Genomic DNA, 15603 nt, shown 5'->3' on the forward strand with positions numbered 1-15603 from the left:
TACCCCCCACATGCACAGATTCCTAGATATTATGTACATTCTCAACCAAGGAATAAAACAGGATTCTTTTACTTCAGCATTTTGGACCTAATTCCCTTTGACTTAAAGCCTACAGCATTTGGACGTCAAAGACTTTTAATCTCAGAGATTTCTACTGTAACTGGCTAAAGTCAGGGAAATGAATGTGGTGTCATCAAGAGAAAATTCAAAACAATGGAATTGTACAGAAATGTCTAATCTCTTGAGGGTAACAGAAAGTGAAAATAAAAGGAAGGACTGGCTATAGATCATAGGATGCTACAGTTAGGTATGCTTGCTTAAGATTACTGAGAAGTCCAATTCCTGTTTCTCCCACTAAGATCTCCAATCAGGGTCTTCAGACTTGGAAGACAGAAGAAATTCCAGCCAATAAACTATCCATTGCATGGCAGCTACCACAATATATCCTGGTTACAGCAGCAGAGGTCATGTTCTCCATCACGGGACTTGAATTTTCTTATTCTCAGGTAATATTTTTTACAAGTAAAGTGGTAACAACACTCAGAAAACAGTGGGGTTTAGTCCTCATGCTTCTCCAAGGGCAAGCCATCCTCCATCTCTTTGGTTCATGAGCTCCTTACATAGGACCCTGAACAGCCATCTTGATTTCCAGGATCATGATAATGCAGCATTTGGCTCTGTGTTGTTTGGGCTCTGGAGGAAAAAAGTAAGGTTAAAGACTGCAGGCTGTAGGGTTAGACTACTCATGTTCAAATATTAGCTGTGTGACCTGTTTGGGAATAGGAGCAAGTAAATAATCTCTGTAATCCTGTTATATTTCCATATCTTTATATTCCCTTTACTTTTCTTATATTTTCAGAGTACCATAGTAATACAGATTATCTCTTAAGGTTGAGATAATAATTATTTGATATAATAAATTTAAAAATCCGATTAATAGATCCACTTTCTTCTTATCATCTCCTGAATGATAAGAAGAAATGCTATCACCATCTCCAGAATCAATGCAATAGCTGAACTTCGTGAGGAAGATGGAAAATAGAATGTTCCATGGATGAACTCATGGGGCAGGAAGGTGGAATCGGGAAATTGAATGTTTACCAATGTCTCCTGTCTAGGCACCGTCTAGCATGAAATCTGTGCTCCAGGCAGCCTGGTTGCTGACAGTTGCAGTTGGGAATATCATCGTGCTTGTTGTGGCACAGTTCAGTGGCCTGGTACAGGTAAGCCTCTGAGGAGAACAGGAGCTTGTGTCTACACAGTTCGCCCTCTAACTTCCTCGTCTCTCCTTTTCCTGGCCTCCAGATCCCCCATCAAGGACAGGAAGGTTAGATAACAGACTTGGCCAGCAAATAGACGTATTATGTGACAACAATGACCACCATGTCCCTATAAAAGACAGGGCCAGTGAACCCAGTGTTCTGCCAAAAACGTGCCTCAAGTGATGATTCCTTAGTCATCGTCCCATTCTGCCACTTTTTAAAGGTTTCTTCGTAATTTTCTCTTTCGTTTATTTCTCCCTGCAGTGGGCTGAATTCGTTTTGTTCTCCTGCCTCCTGCTGGTGGTCTGCCTGATCTTCTCCATCATGGGCTACTACTATGTTCCTTTAATGTCAGAGGGGATCCACGAGGCAAAGGATAAGCAGCTTCCTCTTCCCCAGGGGAATATGATCAACCTCGAAACCAAGAATACAAGGCTCTGATGACTCACTGGATCATAACCGCTTCCTGGCTCTGGTTTCAGCATCACTTATCTTCAAGTGTATTTCCCCCTGCCACCAACAGGCTAGGACAAGGACGAAGCATTTTAGCTGAGCAGCTCTTCTCCACTTTTCTACACAATAGAGACAATTCTAGGACTAGGTTTTCAGGTATATCTTTAAACAAGAATTCAAGAGATTCTCTGTCCTCTAGGCTATCAATAAGCGCACTAAACATAAGCCAATATCTCTCATGCTAGCCCAGTACCTCCAAATGGTCATGAAAATACAAATGTGTAATAGAGATAAGTCTCTGTGGGTATGCCAAGTTTAGGAGACTCCTTTATCAGGTATTTAGAACTGATAACTCCACTTGTTGATGTGTTGGTTTGGGGGCAAAAATGCAGAATAATAGAGGAATGGTATTTCAAGTTTCTTTATCTGTAGTATAATTGTGCTATTCATGAAGGTGTCAAGAATGGTATGTATGGTATGATCTAATCCAGAGGCTAGCTTGGTCAGCCTTTAGTAAATTTAATATGATTTTAGAGGACAGGCTACATGTATTTTATCAGCGCATGGAAGATACATCTTTCTGATTACCACAGCATTCCATCTACTTATCTGAATGCCCCTTTCTCAGTACTGACAAACCACAATGAAAAACAGTAAGTACAGATGTGGGGGACACAGGAACACATATAAATTCTTCTTTCTTCTTTCATGCACATTCCTCTAAGGAACTCTAGTGTTTCTGCCCTGGACTGTGCTCTTCTGAGGGCATCTGTCTAAGAAACTAACTCTGCGACCCAGCCTGTTGCAGTATTGCAACGGTATTGCTGGGACAGCTTTATCTTATTATTCATCTTATTTTGCTTATTACAGCGAATCTTCAGTAACAAAATGTTTTTTTTTCTAGTCCAACTTCCTTGAATTTTTTTCTATTTAGCTTCTTTGTGATGTATTTTTAGTTCTTCCATATTTTTTGTTTACATTTCTCCCTTTAGGCTTAACACTTTCCTGTTTATTGAAAAGGGATAACACTTCTATCCTTGGTTTGAAACTCTAAATTGTAGCATTCAGCCAACGGTGAGGTCCTGCATGAGGAACCTGTCAAGATTGCAGGTATGGGCAGAGCATGTGGGCTTTCTGTGTGTGCGCATGTGTGAACAAAAAGTGCTGAGAAACAGTATCTCACATGCAGGTGTGGATCAAGGGACAAGCTTGGGACTATCAGGCTGTGTTATGCGTAGCAGGGGAAAAAAATCACAACCCCTGTATGAAAGACCTCATTTCACTCCTTTAACTACCTTGTTCCCATCTATAGCCAATGCTGGATTGCAAATTGTTAATAATGTAATATATTCTTAAGAGAATTTGCTCCCATTCCTTAAGCTTTAAATACTGCAGTTTTAATGGCTAAGGTTTCAGAAGCACGGAAGGGGTCGCAACACCGTCGATTTTCCCCAGATATTGCGAACCTGTCTATATTCCTTTAGAAGATATTCATTTTTAAGCAGCTTTAACTCAAACTATTTTTGTGAATTTTGTTTTAAGAGATGTTAACACTGATCTGTGAATAAATGTTTTTATGTACAAGTAAGTTTGGGGAATGAGATATATTATTATCCTCTAAATATTATATTTGTGTGTTAAAGGGTCTAAGCTATCCTTTGTGCAGTCATAATATTCCTGAATTATCTTAACATGTGGTAGTCTCTTCAGAACACTGGTTTCAGAAGAACCTTTATGCTGGCTAATGGCTTCACCAACAAAGCTTCCTGCTGTTGAGCTGTGGACATAGCTCAGTGGTAGAAAACTTCCTAATGTTGCAGGGTCCCAGGTCCAATCTCAGCACCACAGTGGAAGAGACAGACCAAAGACTGTCTAACGACACTGGTTCTGTCCTTGACCACAAAGGAGGTTAAGCGTAGCTTTCTCTTTGGGGTCTGTGGGGTGCTAGGGAGAGCATACCTTCAGTATGAATTCCACTAGTAACCATCAAGCTAAATATTCTCAGTTCTTGTGAGAGTTCCTCACAAAGCACAGCTCTGTCTTTCCACCACGACTGCTTCGTTCTTCTAAAAATAACCCTTTATCTAAAATACAGCAGTTAAGATATGTGACACCTAGAACCAACTACAGCATTCCAGAAGTTCTCTGACTGACAAGGTTAGCACTATCCACTAACAAAGCATTTTTGTTAAACTAGGTAAGGTAATATTTGATGTTTCCTAAAATCATATCAGTGTGAGATTACTCCAAAGTTTTTAAAAGAATGCTATTATTCAAATTTTGAGTGCTTCTATGTGCCATTCATTGAATTAGTTGAGAGAGAAACAAAAAATTAGCAATCCACTTTATCTATGCTTAAAGTTGCCTTTCATATCTTGTCTGATGACTGATAGGCTCTTGGGGAATAGATCCTTAGTCAAGCAATGATACAACGAGTTAGAGAAACAAACAGTACTATAAGAGTAGAGTACAAGAGACAGAGACTCATTTACAGGAATCTAGGGACCAAATCCCATGAGGTCTTGAGACCATGGGGTTTGGGGAAATAGCTCAGTGGGTAACCTATTGGTTGTGCTAGCATGAGGCCCTGAGCTGTGGGTCTCCAATACCCGCATAAAAGCTGGGCATGACAACACAGTGCTAGAGGTGAGACAGTCAGATCCCAGGGGCTCACCAGCCAGCTTGTCTAGCCAAAGCAGAGAACTTCAGGTTCAGTGAGAGACTCAGTCTCAAAATTAAAGTAAAGAGTGATAGAGGAAGACACACAATGTCTATATATGTGTGAGCCCACATGCACACACATACACACATTCCTTCATTGTTTTATCATTGTGGGGGTTGTTGCAGAAGCCAGAAGATATTGTCTGTCTTTTTCTATAGTTCTTCAGTTTATTCCTTTGAGTCAGGGTCTCTCACAAAACCTGGAGCTAGGCTGGAGGCCAGTAAGCCCCCAGGATCCTCCTGTCTCTGTCCCCACACCACAGCACTGGAGTTCCATGACTATGGCTGGCTTTTTACACGGGTTCTAGGGATTTGAACTCAGATTCTCATGCTTGTACACCAAACATGCTTGACCACTAAGACATCTCTGAAGCCCCTCGTTTTCCTTTTGAATAAAGTGTAATAATTGGCATTCAAACCTCCAAAGCCTGACATTTGCAATAAAAAAAATCAACAGCAGATCATTAACAGATTTTTAAAAAACTCTATCTTTAAAAAGTATTTATAAACAAATGAACAACAACAGCAAAAAGCTCACAAGCAGAGAACTTTAAGCCCTGACAGGGAATGGCAAATTACTCCATCTCAAATGCTGGTCCCAACGCTTCATAATGGAGAACTCTGTTGTAGCCACTCTGAGGCTTTGTACAAACTCAGCAGGAAACAAACAAACAAACAAACAAAAAAAAAATGGGCGCACCGAGGGTAGGGAAGTGGACCGTGTTGGTTGTGCTCAACTTTCTATTGTTTTTTTTTTTTTTTTTGGTTTTTTTTCGAGACAGGGTTTCTCTGTGGCTTTGGAGCCTGTCCTGGAACTAGCTCTTGTAGACCAGGCTGGCCTCGAACTCACAGAGATCCGCCTGCTTCTGCCTCCCGAGTGCTGGGATTAAAGGCGTGCGCCACCACCGCCCGGCCTCAACTTTCTATTTTTAACTTCTTCCTACAGCCCCTAGCTTCACCCACTCAGAATCAACAACTATTCATCATTTCCCCAAACACTATGCAATTCTTCTCACTACGAATCTCATGGTTTTCTTTTATTTATTTATCTATTTATTTATTTATTAAGGATTTCTGCCTCCTCCCCGCAACCACTTCCCATTTCCCTCCCCCTCCCCCCATCAAGTCCCCCTCCCTCATCTGCTCGAAGAGCAATCAGGGTTCCCTGACCTGTGGGAAGTCCAAGGACCGCCCACCTCTATCCAGGTCTCCTAAGGTGAGCATCCAAACTGCCTAGGCTCCCACAAAGCCAGTACGTGCAGTAGGATCAAAAACCCACTGCGATTGTTCTTGAGTTCTCAGTATTCCTCATTGTCCGCTATGTTCAGCTAGTCCGGATTTATCCCATGCTTTTTCAGACCTAGGCCAGCTGGCCTTGGTGAGTTCCTGATAGAACATCCCCATTGTCTCAGTGTGTGGGTGCATAACTACTTTCTTCCATTGTCTGCACTGCTTTTGATTGAACTTCCTCAAATGAGACTCTTCATCTTCTTTCTCAAGTATTCTAACCACCACTCCTACCACTTTGGAGCATGCGTCAACCTCTTTTGCCCTATAAATGTCATGTGTGTAACTGTATGTTGTGTGAATTTCTGTTCTCACTTGTTGAAGACAGTGAAAAAAATATTAAGTTACATGAAGTTTTGTAATTTGCACAACAAGCTCTGTCTGTTGCACGAGTCCAAATCTGTGTATGCTTGGAGCCATCTTGGGAATGTTTATCCCTGTGTCTGTGTATGTCTGTCCCTAGGTGTGTCCATTGTATGAGTTGTGTGTGAGGGGCGTCTGTCTTTGCATGTGCTTGTGTGTATGTCTGTCTCTAACAAAAGACTTAGTTCTGTATGCATAGAACAGCATAGAGAGCATCACATGGGGGAAGGAATAGGATACTTGACAGAAATCTTTAACAGACTTTGACAAGGGATTAAGTCATGGCCTCCAGCTGATCCCAACTGACCCAGACAACAAATATCATTGTTTATCAACCAACTTTCATCCTTTATAGTAGATTTTAGGAAGCTACTTTCAAATTCTGTAGTCTCTGCTTTCAGCAAATGATACACATATAGGTGTGAGGGGCTTGGAGGAGTATACAATTTAGGACTGTAGCTGTGCGTTAGTTTAGGATGTAAAGACTGGCTGCATGTGAGCAAAACCAAGGCGAGTAAGATTGGTTGTTACATTGCTGTCCTAAATAAACAGTTTGAGTACAGAGTAGGCTAGCAGTCTTAAGTACCTTCACGGTGTATTATTAACTCCAGCTGTGAGGTCAGTAAAGTTCCAGTCTCTTAGAATGTAAGTGATAGCTTCATAATATGATACCACCACATTCTATAAGACACACATCACAATGATATGTAGAACTCGATACCTACAACAACCACAAGAAAAGCTATACAGACAGGGTGGTGAGATGGCTCAGTGGTAAGAGCACTTGCTGCTCTTGCAGAGGATCTAGGTTCAGTTTCCGGTACCCACATGGTGGCTCAGACACTTAGAATTCCAATTTCAGAGGATCTGGTGCCTGCCTCGGCCTCCTTAGGCACCAGGCTTATACATGGTACACATACAGCAGGAGGTAAATACCCATACATAAAAAATAAGATAAATCTCTTTTAAAAATCTATTCAGAGAGATGCACTTGAAACAGTATGGATAAATAAAAATGGAAATCTAAAACAGATGTCCATAAAACCCACAGGAAGGTAGAAAGGGAAAAACAGTCTCACCAGCATTTGGGGTCCTTAGTTTTCTGGATTAATAGACGCCTACTGGGATCTCATTTTTTAAATTTGTAATTCCTTAATTATACATGCTGTTGAGCATGAGATGTACATCCTTTTTCCCAACTGGATGTCTGCTTTGGCAAATTTAATATCTTTATATCTCTTTTATCCATTTTAAAAATGGGTTGTTTTTCCTTCTTGAATTTAAACTGTTCTTATTACAAGTTGGATATGTATCCTTTATCAGATTTTCTTTTCAAATTTCCTTCCATTCTGTAGCTTGTCTTCTCATTAGACACTGTCCTTTGAGGAAGTTTGTATGAAACTGAATTTGATCTGAAGATACTTTTCTTTTGTACTTGAATCCTTCCCTAAGGAACCATTACCTAATTTATCATGTATCTTAACTTCCACCCTAATTTAGGAATATACCTTGATATGAGATGCCCGTCTTTCTGTATGCTGCGAATATGTCTTATTACGATTGGTTAGTAAAGAAACTAATTTGGCCAAATAGAGCCAGGCAGGAAATCCAAACAAAGACAAAGGGAAAGGAAGGCAGAGTCAGGGAGATACCAGCAGCTGCCTGAGAAACAAGATGTGAGATAACAAGCCACGAACCTTGTGGTAAAATATAGAATAATAGAAGTGGATTAATTTAAGTTGTAAGAGCTAGTGAAAAATAAGCCTGAATCATCAATAGGCTAAACAGTTTATAATTAGTATTAAACCTCAGAGTTGATATTTGGAGACTGGCGGGCAGGAGAAAAACCTTCAGTTATAATACCTATGTGACAAATTGCTGACTCAGCCAAATTTCACAAATCTTAGCCAGCCAATTGATCAGACAATTTACAAATAGGAAAATGCCAACTCTTTGTATTCACTTCCCCTTCTTACCCATAAATGCCACCTGCTCCAAACTTCTCATTCTGAGAGCTGCTCAGTTGTGAATTGTTCCTTGCTCAATTGAACTCTGTTAAATTCAACTTGTCTACAAGGTTTCTTTAAGCAATTGTTTGCTTTTACACAGCAAGATGGACACGGAAGACAAACATGACTTGGGTATGCATGCAGACACCAAAGACTACAAAGATGTGTAGATCTCAGAGGTGACCAGATCCATGTTTGCCTAGCTTCTTCCTTGATCAGCAAAGCGCAGAAATTATTTTGAAGAAGTAACCAAAGAACGGGACTTTGCTTTTCTGTAAGCAGCAGGATGTGGGAAGGTAAATACATAATTGGTGGAGGCTAGTTGGGAATGCTTGTTACAGAGTCCTCTGGGGCTGATATCCAGGCTAAGGGTAGCTTAAAGTTGGCCTGAGAAATCCCCTTCTGTTATTCCTTGTGGGAGATGCTTGGTAAATTATTTTCTGCTTTGGAAGAAACATGAGAAGCCAGAGAGATTTTCTTAAAACTTTTTCTGCATTTGTTTATTTGGGTTTTCTTTTGGTGAGGTCAGAGAACAACTAACAAGAATCAATTCTTCTCCTCAACCTTGTGGGCGCTGGGGCTTCAACTCAGGTCATCAGGCTTGTTGGTATGTGCCTTTACCTACTGAGCTACGTTGTTGGTATGTGCCTTTACCCCCTGAGCTACATTGTTGGCCTAGAGAGCCCTTCCTTCTTGTATCTGCTTTTTTTTCCAGGTCATTTAGCTAAAATAATCATTATTTATACTGAAAATTCTGGTTTGTTACAGCTGTCTTTAAAAATGTTTAGTTTTAAAAAGTTTCACATATTAACAGCCACACTGTAGTTTGTCTTCTATGTTATTGAGCCAGTTCTAAGAATGATAATGAGGATATGTCTCATCCCAGAAGTGAGCACATGGGACACTCTTGGACATCCCTTCAAAGGTATGTCCCTAGACATACCTTTTAGTACATGGTTATTTACTAAGAGACACTTCTACAGAGTCAAACTACCAGAAGGCTGGGTGGTGGTGACGTACACATGATCCCAGCACTTGTGAGGCAGAGGCAGGTGGATTTCTGTGAGTTCAAAGTTAGCCTGGTTTACAGAGTGAGTTCCAGGATAGCCAGAGCTACATACTAGAGAGACCTTTTCTAGAAAAACCATACACCCCCAAAATAAAACCCTAACGCAAACAACAGAAAACAGGTAAAGGGTTGAAACAAATTATGAACTTGTTTCTGAGTTCAGAAGATAGACAATTGAGATTTGTGAAATATGTTGATAAGGTCAAATGAGATTGATAGTTTCAAATTGAAATTTGTGAAATATGTTTATAAGGTCAAATGAGATTGATAATTTCAACCTAATAGATTTTCTTTGTTTGAAAGCCTCACATGATGTCCAAGAGTGTCCCATGTGCTTTTGAGTGACTTCCCCAGTAATGGGTATAAAAGTCTATATATCAACTTTCTGTGGTGATTCATCTAAAGTTTATTTTGTATTATAAGGCCTCAGCTCTTAGGGATTTAGTGTAGGGTAAAAGGTCTGAGCCCATTTCCCAGTTTGAATACTTACCGAAACCCACTAATCCTGATCTCAAAATCCCACCAATCCCTGGACTTGACTTGAAATCCCACCAATCCCCTATATAAGCCTGCCTTCTCCTGCTCATTTCCATTCTGCTTCTTGCCTGAGCAGAGGTAGCCATCCTGTGTCTTTCCCAGGAAATCTCTTGGGAGGTTTGTTGTGTGGTATGGCACTCTGTGGTATTCTTTGGCTCCCGACTGCCAAGACCCCTTTCCTCTCAGACCTGCAACTCTTCCTTTGGGGAAATTTTCCCCTCAGAGCTGTCACACATTCATTAAGTGGGCAAGTATTAGTTATTTGTGGTTCCAAGTTAGAAGAGGAGGAGGAAATTGGAAATGCTAGTTTGGAAAATTAAGGCTTGATATTAATAGAAGAAGAAGAATACAAAATTGATGCCTGCTTTGCCGATCCCTTTACTAAGAAATCTCTGACAGACATTTACATTTAATGTCATGCACATAGGTGTTTTGCCTGCACACAAGTCTGTGTTCCACAGGTGTTCCTGGTACTCTTGGAAGCCATAGGATCTCCTGGCAATGGGATTGCAAACTGTTGTGAGACACCATGTGATGCTGGGAGTCAAGCTTGAATCCCCTGGAATAATAGAATAGCAACCAGTGCTCTTAGCCACACAGCCATTTCTGCAGCATCTCAAATAGACCGTTGAGAGCATCTCTTTCAGGCCAAAGCCAGTGACTCTCCATCAGACTTTACCCACAGAGATTCTTCATGTGTCATTCTCATGCTTCAGTTTGTGTTATCTCCTTGAAGTCTGATACATAAACAAAAACAGTTCCGGAGACATCAAACATAAAACCCTCTCCAAAGATAACCAAAAAAAAAAATCAAACTCAATGACAAATATTTCTTTAAATTTATATTTACTACACAAATTAACCAAGAATTCATAGATTTAGATACAATTAATAAAAACAATAAAGTTTAATAAAAGAAATCACAGAGGAAAATCCTCAGGATACAGGCTTAGGCCAGAATTTTTAGAGTTGGCATGCATGACTTATAAAATGAAAGTGGATAAGTTAGACCCTGTCAAAGTTCTTTGGGAAAACTCATGAGAAGTTTACTAAAAGATAAATAACAGACTAGGGAAAAATGCAAAAGCAAACCCCCCAAAACTTGCAAACCACAGTTCCAGTAAGGGTCCAGTGTCTATACTATATCAAGAACTCTCAAACCTTGACATTAATAAAGTAAATGAGCTGCTAGTTTGTTAAATAAGAAAAAAATGAAGAAACCATTTTAAAACAATATACAGATAGCAATTAAACACATAAAAAGGACATTTAGCATTATTAGCCACCTGGAAAGTGGAAATTAAAATCAACATTAAGATACTAGCTGCATACTTACTAGGACTGCCAATGTAAAGCTAATAGCAGGGCTGAGGATTATTGCTCACTGGGGCAGTGCATGCCCAGCACACACAAGGCTGTTCTTCCTTGCTTCTCTGGTTGCTTTGACAAAACACTGACCAAAGGCAACTTGGGGAAGAAAAGGTCTGTTACATTTTGCAGGTTACAGTTCTTCATTGGGAGAAGCAGGGCAGGAATGGGGAGGCAGGAACTAAACAGAGATCACCAAGGACCACTGCTTCCTGGCTTGCTTCCAACTTTTATTCAGTTTGCTTCCTTCTACAGTCCAGAGATGCCACTGCCCAAAGTACACTAGACCCTCCTCCATCAGTGCCCCACAGACATGCCCATAGGCCTCTCTGATGAAGGCCAGTTCTCAACTGAGGTGCCCTCTTCCCAGGTGTCTCAGGTTGGAAACCTAGGATAGTCATCACAAAGGACTTTGGTTCAATATTCGGCCTTGCCCAAAACATAAAAACAAACAAATAAATAAATAATATGTGTAAATAAACAAAAAAACTAACAGTAACACAGATTCCGAATTCTGGTAAAAATATAAAGAAACTACCACTCTTGCAACTACTGATGGCAATGTAAAAATGACAAAATTATACTTTAAATGTTATAATAATACTAGTTTGGCAGTTTCTGAAAGCTAAATTTACTTGGTTGGGGATGTGGTTTGGTGGTAGAATGCTTGTGTAGCAAGCACAAGAACACAGGGTTTGTGTTTGATTCCTAACACACACACACACACACACACACACACACACACACACACACAGATCCATAAATATACATGAGCTAACAGTGGCTCCTTGGGCATTCAGCACAGAACAAGGGAAAAGTGTGCAGAAACGCTGCTTAGCAGCTTTACAGCTTTGTTTACCATCTCCAAACCCTAGACACACCCAGATGTTCTTCAGGACATGAACAGTAAAGTGAATTATGTTACATCCACACCTAGTGATAAAAAAGTAGTCAGCCACTGTTACACACAACAACCTGAATGCAGCTCAAGAGAATTATTCAGCGTGGTAAGTACCAACCCACAGAGGATACAACAATTATGCCATTTATACAACATTTTCAAAGGCTGAAAACAGAAACAGAAAAAAAAAAAGGCCATGTTGAATGTATAAACCTGTGTTGAGTATATATTTGGTTTTTTTTTTTCTGGAGACAGGGTTTCTCTGTAGCTTTGTGGGGACTGTCCTGGAACTAGCTCTTGTAGACCAGGCTGACCTCGAACTCATAGAGATCCGCCTGCCTCTGCCTCCTGAGTGCAGGGATTAAAGACGTGCACCACCACAGCCCAGTTTGGTTTTATTTTTTAATATGATCACATTTAAATACTCAATACACCTCTCTGAGGCTTGCTTACTACCCTCTTCAGAATAAACTGTGCATACAACTGGAAAACGGCCAGATTAGCTAAATGGACACTTGATCTCACAGAGACCCCCTACATGTGTATTAAAACATTTAAAAAACAAAACCAAGAACTCAGTGTCAGTTGCTGAGAGGACAAAGAGCAACAAGAGTGTTCCCATGGAAGCACAGAATAGTGGAGCCATTAAAAAAAAAGCAACAGTACGGCATCTTTTTATAAAGTTAAAGTTTATAGGTAAGCACATTCATGTGCCTATATTAATAAGACCCATAAGTTGCCTAGCTGTTTTCTCAAGGGATAGGAAACTCATGTTCAAAGAGAAACCTGCACATATATGTCTATAGCAACTTCTGTTATATTTACCCCAAGCTGTAAGAAACCATGTTGTCCTACATCCATTGAAACAATGAACTGTGCCATCCTCATATAATGGAACAAATAAAAAGAAACAAGGAACTGGTTTCCATAAAGAGACATGTACTCATAACAAATAGGCAAATGGTAGCTGCATTCAGCTAACATAAAGAAGCCATGCCCAAAGGCCACATGCTGTTAGTTTATTCCTATGAGTGCTGGAAAAGGCAGAACTGTAAGGACGAAGAACAGATTCGTGGTTGCTAGGGTACTGAGACAGGAGATCTGACCATAATAGAGAAGCACAAAACAATGCTCCAGCTGACAGAACTGCTGTGTGTGATGGGAGAGGGACACTGGACACTGACTGCCACTGGACGTTGACTGCCACAACCAGTCTTAACTCCATGATTCTTCAATGCCCGAGGCATTTTGTTTATCACAACTAGGGGTTTGGGTGTCTACTGAGTAGAGATCTGGGATGCTTGTTAGCATTCTGAATGGAACAGATGGCCCCTTCCCCACAACAAAGAACTATCCGGCCCTAAATGTGCTAGAGTTCAAAGCTGAAATCTATACATAGTCAAACTTCACACTCCTGTCCATAAAAGCAATAGAATTGGACTCAGTGGGTTAATAATAAACAAACAAGCAGGACATGAAGTTGGGAGGAATATGTGTTGTTAGAGGCCACTTGTTTGTTCCCTGCTGCTCAGTCCTGAAATAATCATATTAATTAAATATTAATTAGCCATATTAATTAAATCACTGTATGGTCAATCACTATAGCATATTCCTAGCAAGCTCTTACATAGTAAATTAACCCATTTCTATTATTTTATATTTTACCATGAGGGTCAAGGCCTACCGACAAGGTTCTAGCTAGTAGCTTGCATCTTTCTCCTCTGGCAGCTACATGGCATTCCCTGACTCTGCATTCTTTCTCCCAGCATTCAGTTTAGTTTTCCCTGCCTAGCTCTGTTCTGCCCTGCTATAGGTCCAAAGCAGTTTCTTTATTCATTAATGGTAATCACAGCATACAGAGGGGAATCCCACATCAAATACATGCTGGAGTTCTAAGGAAGTTGGAAGACTTGTGGCAGCATAGATATAATCAAGATATATTGTGTACATAAAGGACATTTTCAAAGACTAAATAGAAATATTTTTAAACCTCAAGTGGTCATACAGAGTAAATATTAACATGTGAAGAAAAACATATATCAACCAGAATGTCAAAAATGCACCAACTAGATATGGACATAGATTAAAGTATAGGTCATTTCAAGAACATTATGGTGAGTATCTTAATCAGAAAACATGGCAAATTTCTTCATGTATTTTAGTATCTTACAATAAAGCTTCATGATATTATCCAAAAGCCCCTTTCACATATTTTTTGTGTGTTTCTTCCTAGGTTTCTGTCTACACTAGGTTTTATTTTGTAAAAGCTTTAATAACCAACACTCCTATTGTAGGATCATTAATTATTATAGAAATGTCAGCTTCCAGAATACATTTCCAACTATAAGTAGAGTCTTAGGCTTCTGGCCAAGATAGAAGAGCAAAAGTAGAATTTACTATCTTGCCTCAAACAAACCAACCTGACAGAATCCACGAAACTGAATTTAAAGACACTGGATTCCAGGCAACTAGAAGTACTCCCTGAAATGGAGAATAACAGAAAAGAGCCATACAACTTCTCAAGTTTACTATCTTGAAAGACTTACGGAGGGAGACCCTAATTATCCTACTTATCCCAGTGGATGCCCTGAAATAAGGAGTTCAATGATAATAGAGCAGCTGGAATTCCTTGGCCAGAGCACCAGAGTGAAGATAGCATCATAAAGATAGACTCCTAGAGATCTTTATGAAGTCCCAGTTGTGTGTTCCAGAGAACACTAGGTGTGTGCATGTGAAGAAACCGCCAAAAACACCAAAAGAATTATTTGAAAGCATGCAAGGGAATTGAGTCCAGGACTAACACAAGGCAAAGGACAGTGTATTTTCTTGCAAGATGGATTAGGAAATCGAAAATTTATGGGTACTGGGGTAGCGTATTGAGGATATTTGTAAATGAGTAATGGAGATTTATTAGACATGGATGAACTGCTCTAGAGCCACCTGATAGGCCATTGAAGAAAACTCTGAAGAGATGAAACTGCTTCTTCTTTGTGCTCAAAAACAAATACAAAGCAAACAGGACTACAAGTGGAGGATGATGCTGGCCCTCTATGTTGGTAGTTCCCAGGGGCAGGGCTAACACCCAGTGTGGTATATGGAGGAGACAAAAGGGAAACTCACGCACTAATTCCAAGTCCCCAAACAGTCCTTCATCTTCTTCCTATTCAGAATTCTTCCTTTGTTTGTAGAACTGTGGCCAGGGTGGTTTTGTTTTGTTTTAGCCCCAAGGAGCACTAGAAGGCCTGGACACTACTTAACGGCTATCTTGGTTATCAACTTGACTGCATCTGGAATTAACTAAAACCCTAGTAGCTGGGTACACCTGTGAGGTATTTTTCTCCTTAATTAAATCCTTTGAAGTGGGAAAACTCAAGTTAAACTTGGATCTTTGTGGTGGAAAGATCCACCTTTAATCTGAGCCACACCTTCAGGTGGCAGCCTTTACAAAGGACACGGAAGAAGGAAGCTTGCTCTCTTTGGTCTGTTTGCTCTTGCTCTTGTTGGCAAGTCCATTCCTTCCCTGGCATTGGAGCCTACTTGTTTGGGATTCTGACATAGACTGAAAACCAGCAGGAACATCCCAGCTTTATGCACTGAACAGCATACTGGGGATTCTTGGACCTTCCATTGATA

General features: G+C 40.2%; 1 protein-coding gene across 1 annotated transcript in view; it reads left to right on the top strand.

Moving 5' to 3' along the window:
* Slc15a2 (solute carrier family 15 member 2) overlaps window positions 1–3297 on the top strand; it is a 29793-nt gene extending 26496 nt beyond the window's left edge. Inside the window, exons 20-22 of the mRNA XM_041673026.1 lie at window positions 360–506; window positions 1119–1223; window positions 1527–3297. Coding sequence (XP_041528960.1) covers window positions 360–506; window positions 1119–1223; window positions 1527–1703 — 429 coding nt within the window. The 3' untranslated portion in view covers window positions 1704–3297. The remainder of the gene's footprint in view (window positions 1–359; window positions 507–1118; window positions 1224–1526) is intronic.
* The last annotated feature ends 12306 nt before the right edge of the window (window positions 3298–15603 follow it).

This window comes from Microtus oregoni, unplaced genomic scaffold (assembly GCF_018167655.1).
Source record: "Microtus oregoni isolate MIOR12 unplaced genomic scaffold, Mior012 000023F_ref0000262, whole genome shotgun sequence".
NCBI classification, from domain to species: domain Eukaryota; kingdom Metazoa; phylum Chordata; class Mammalia; order Rodentia; family Cricetidae; genus Microtus; species Microtus oregoni.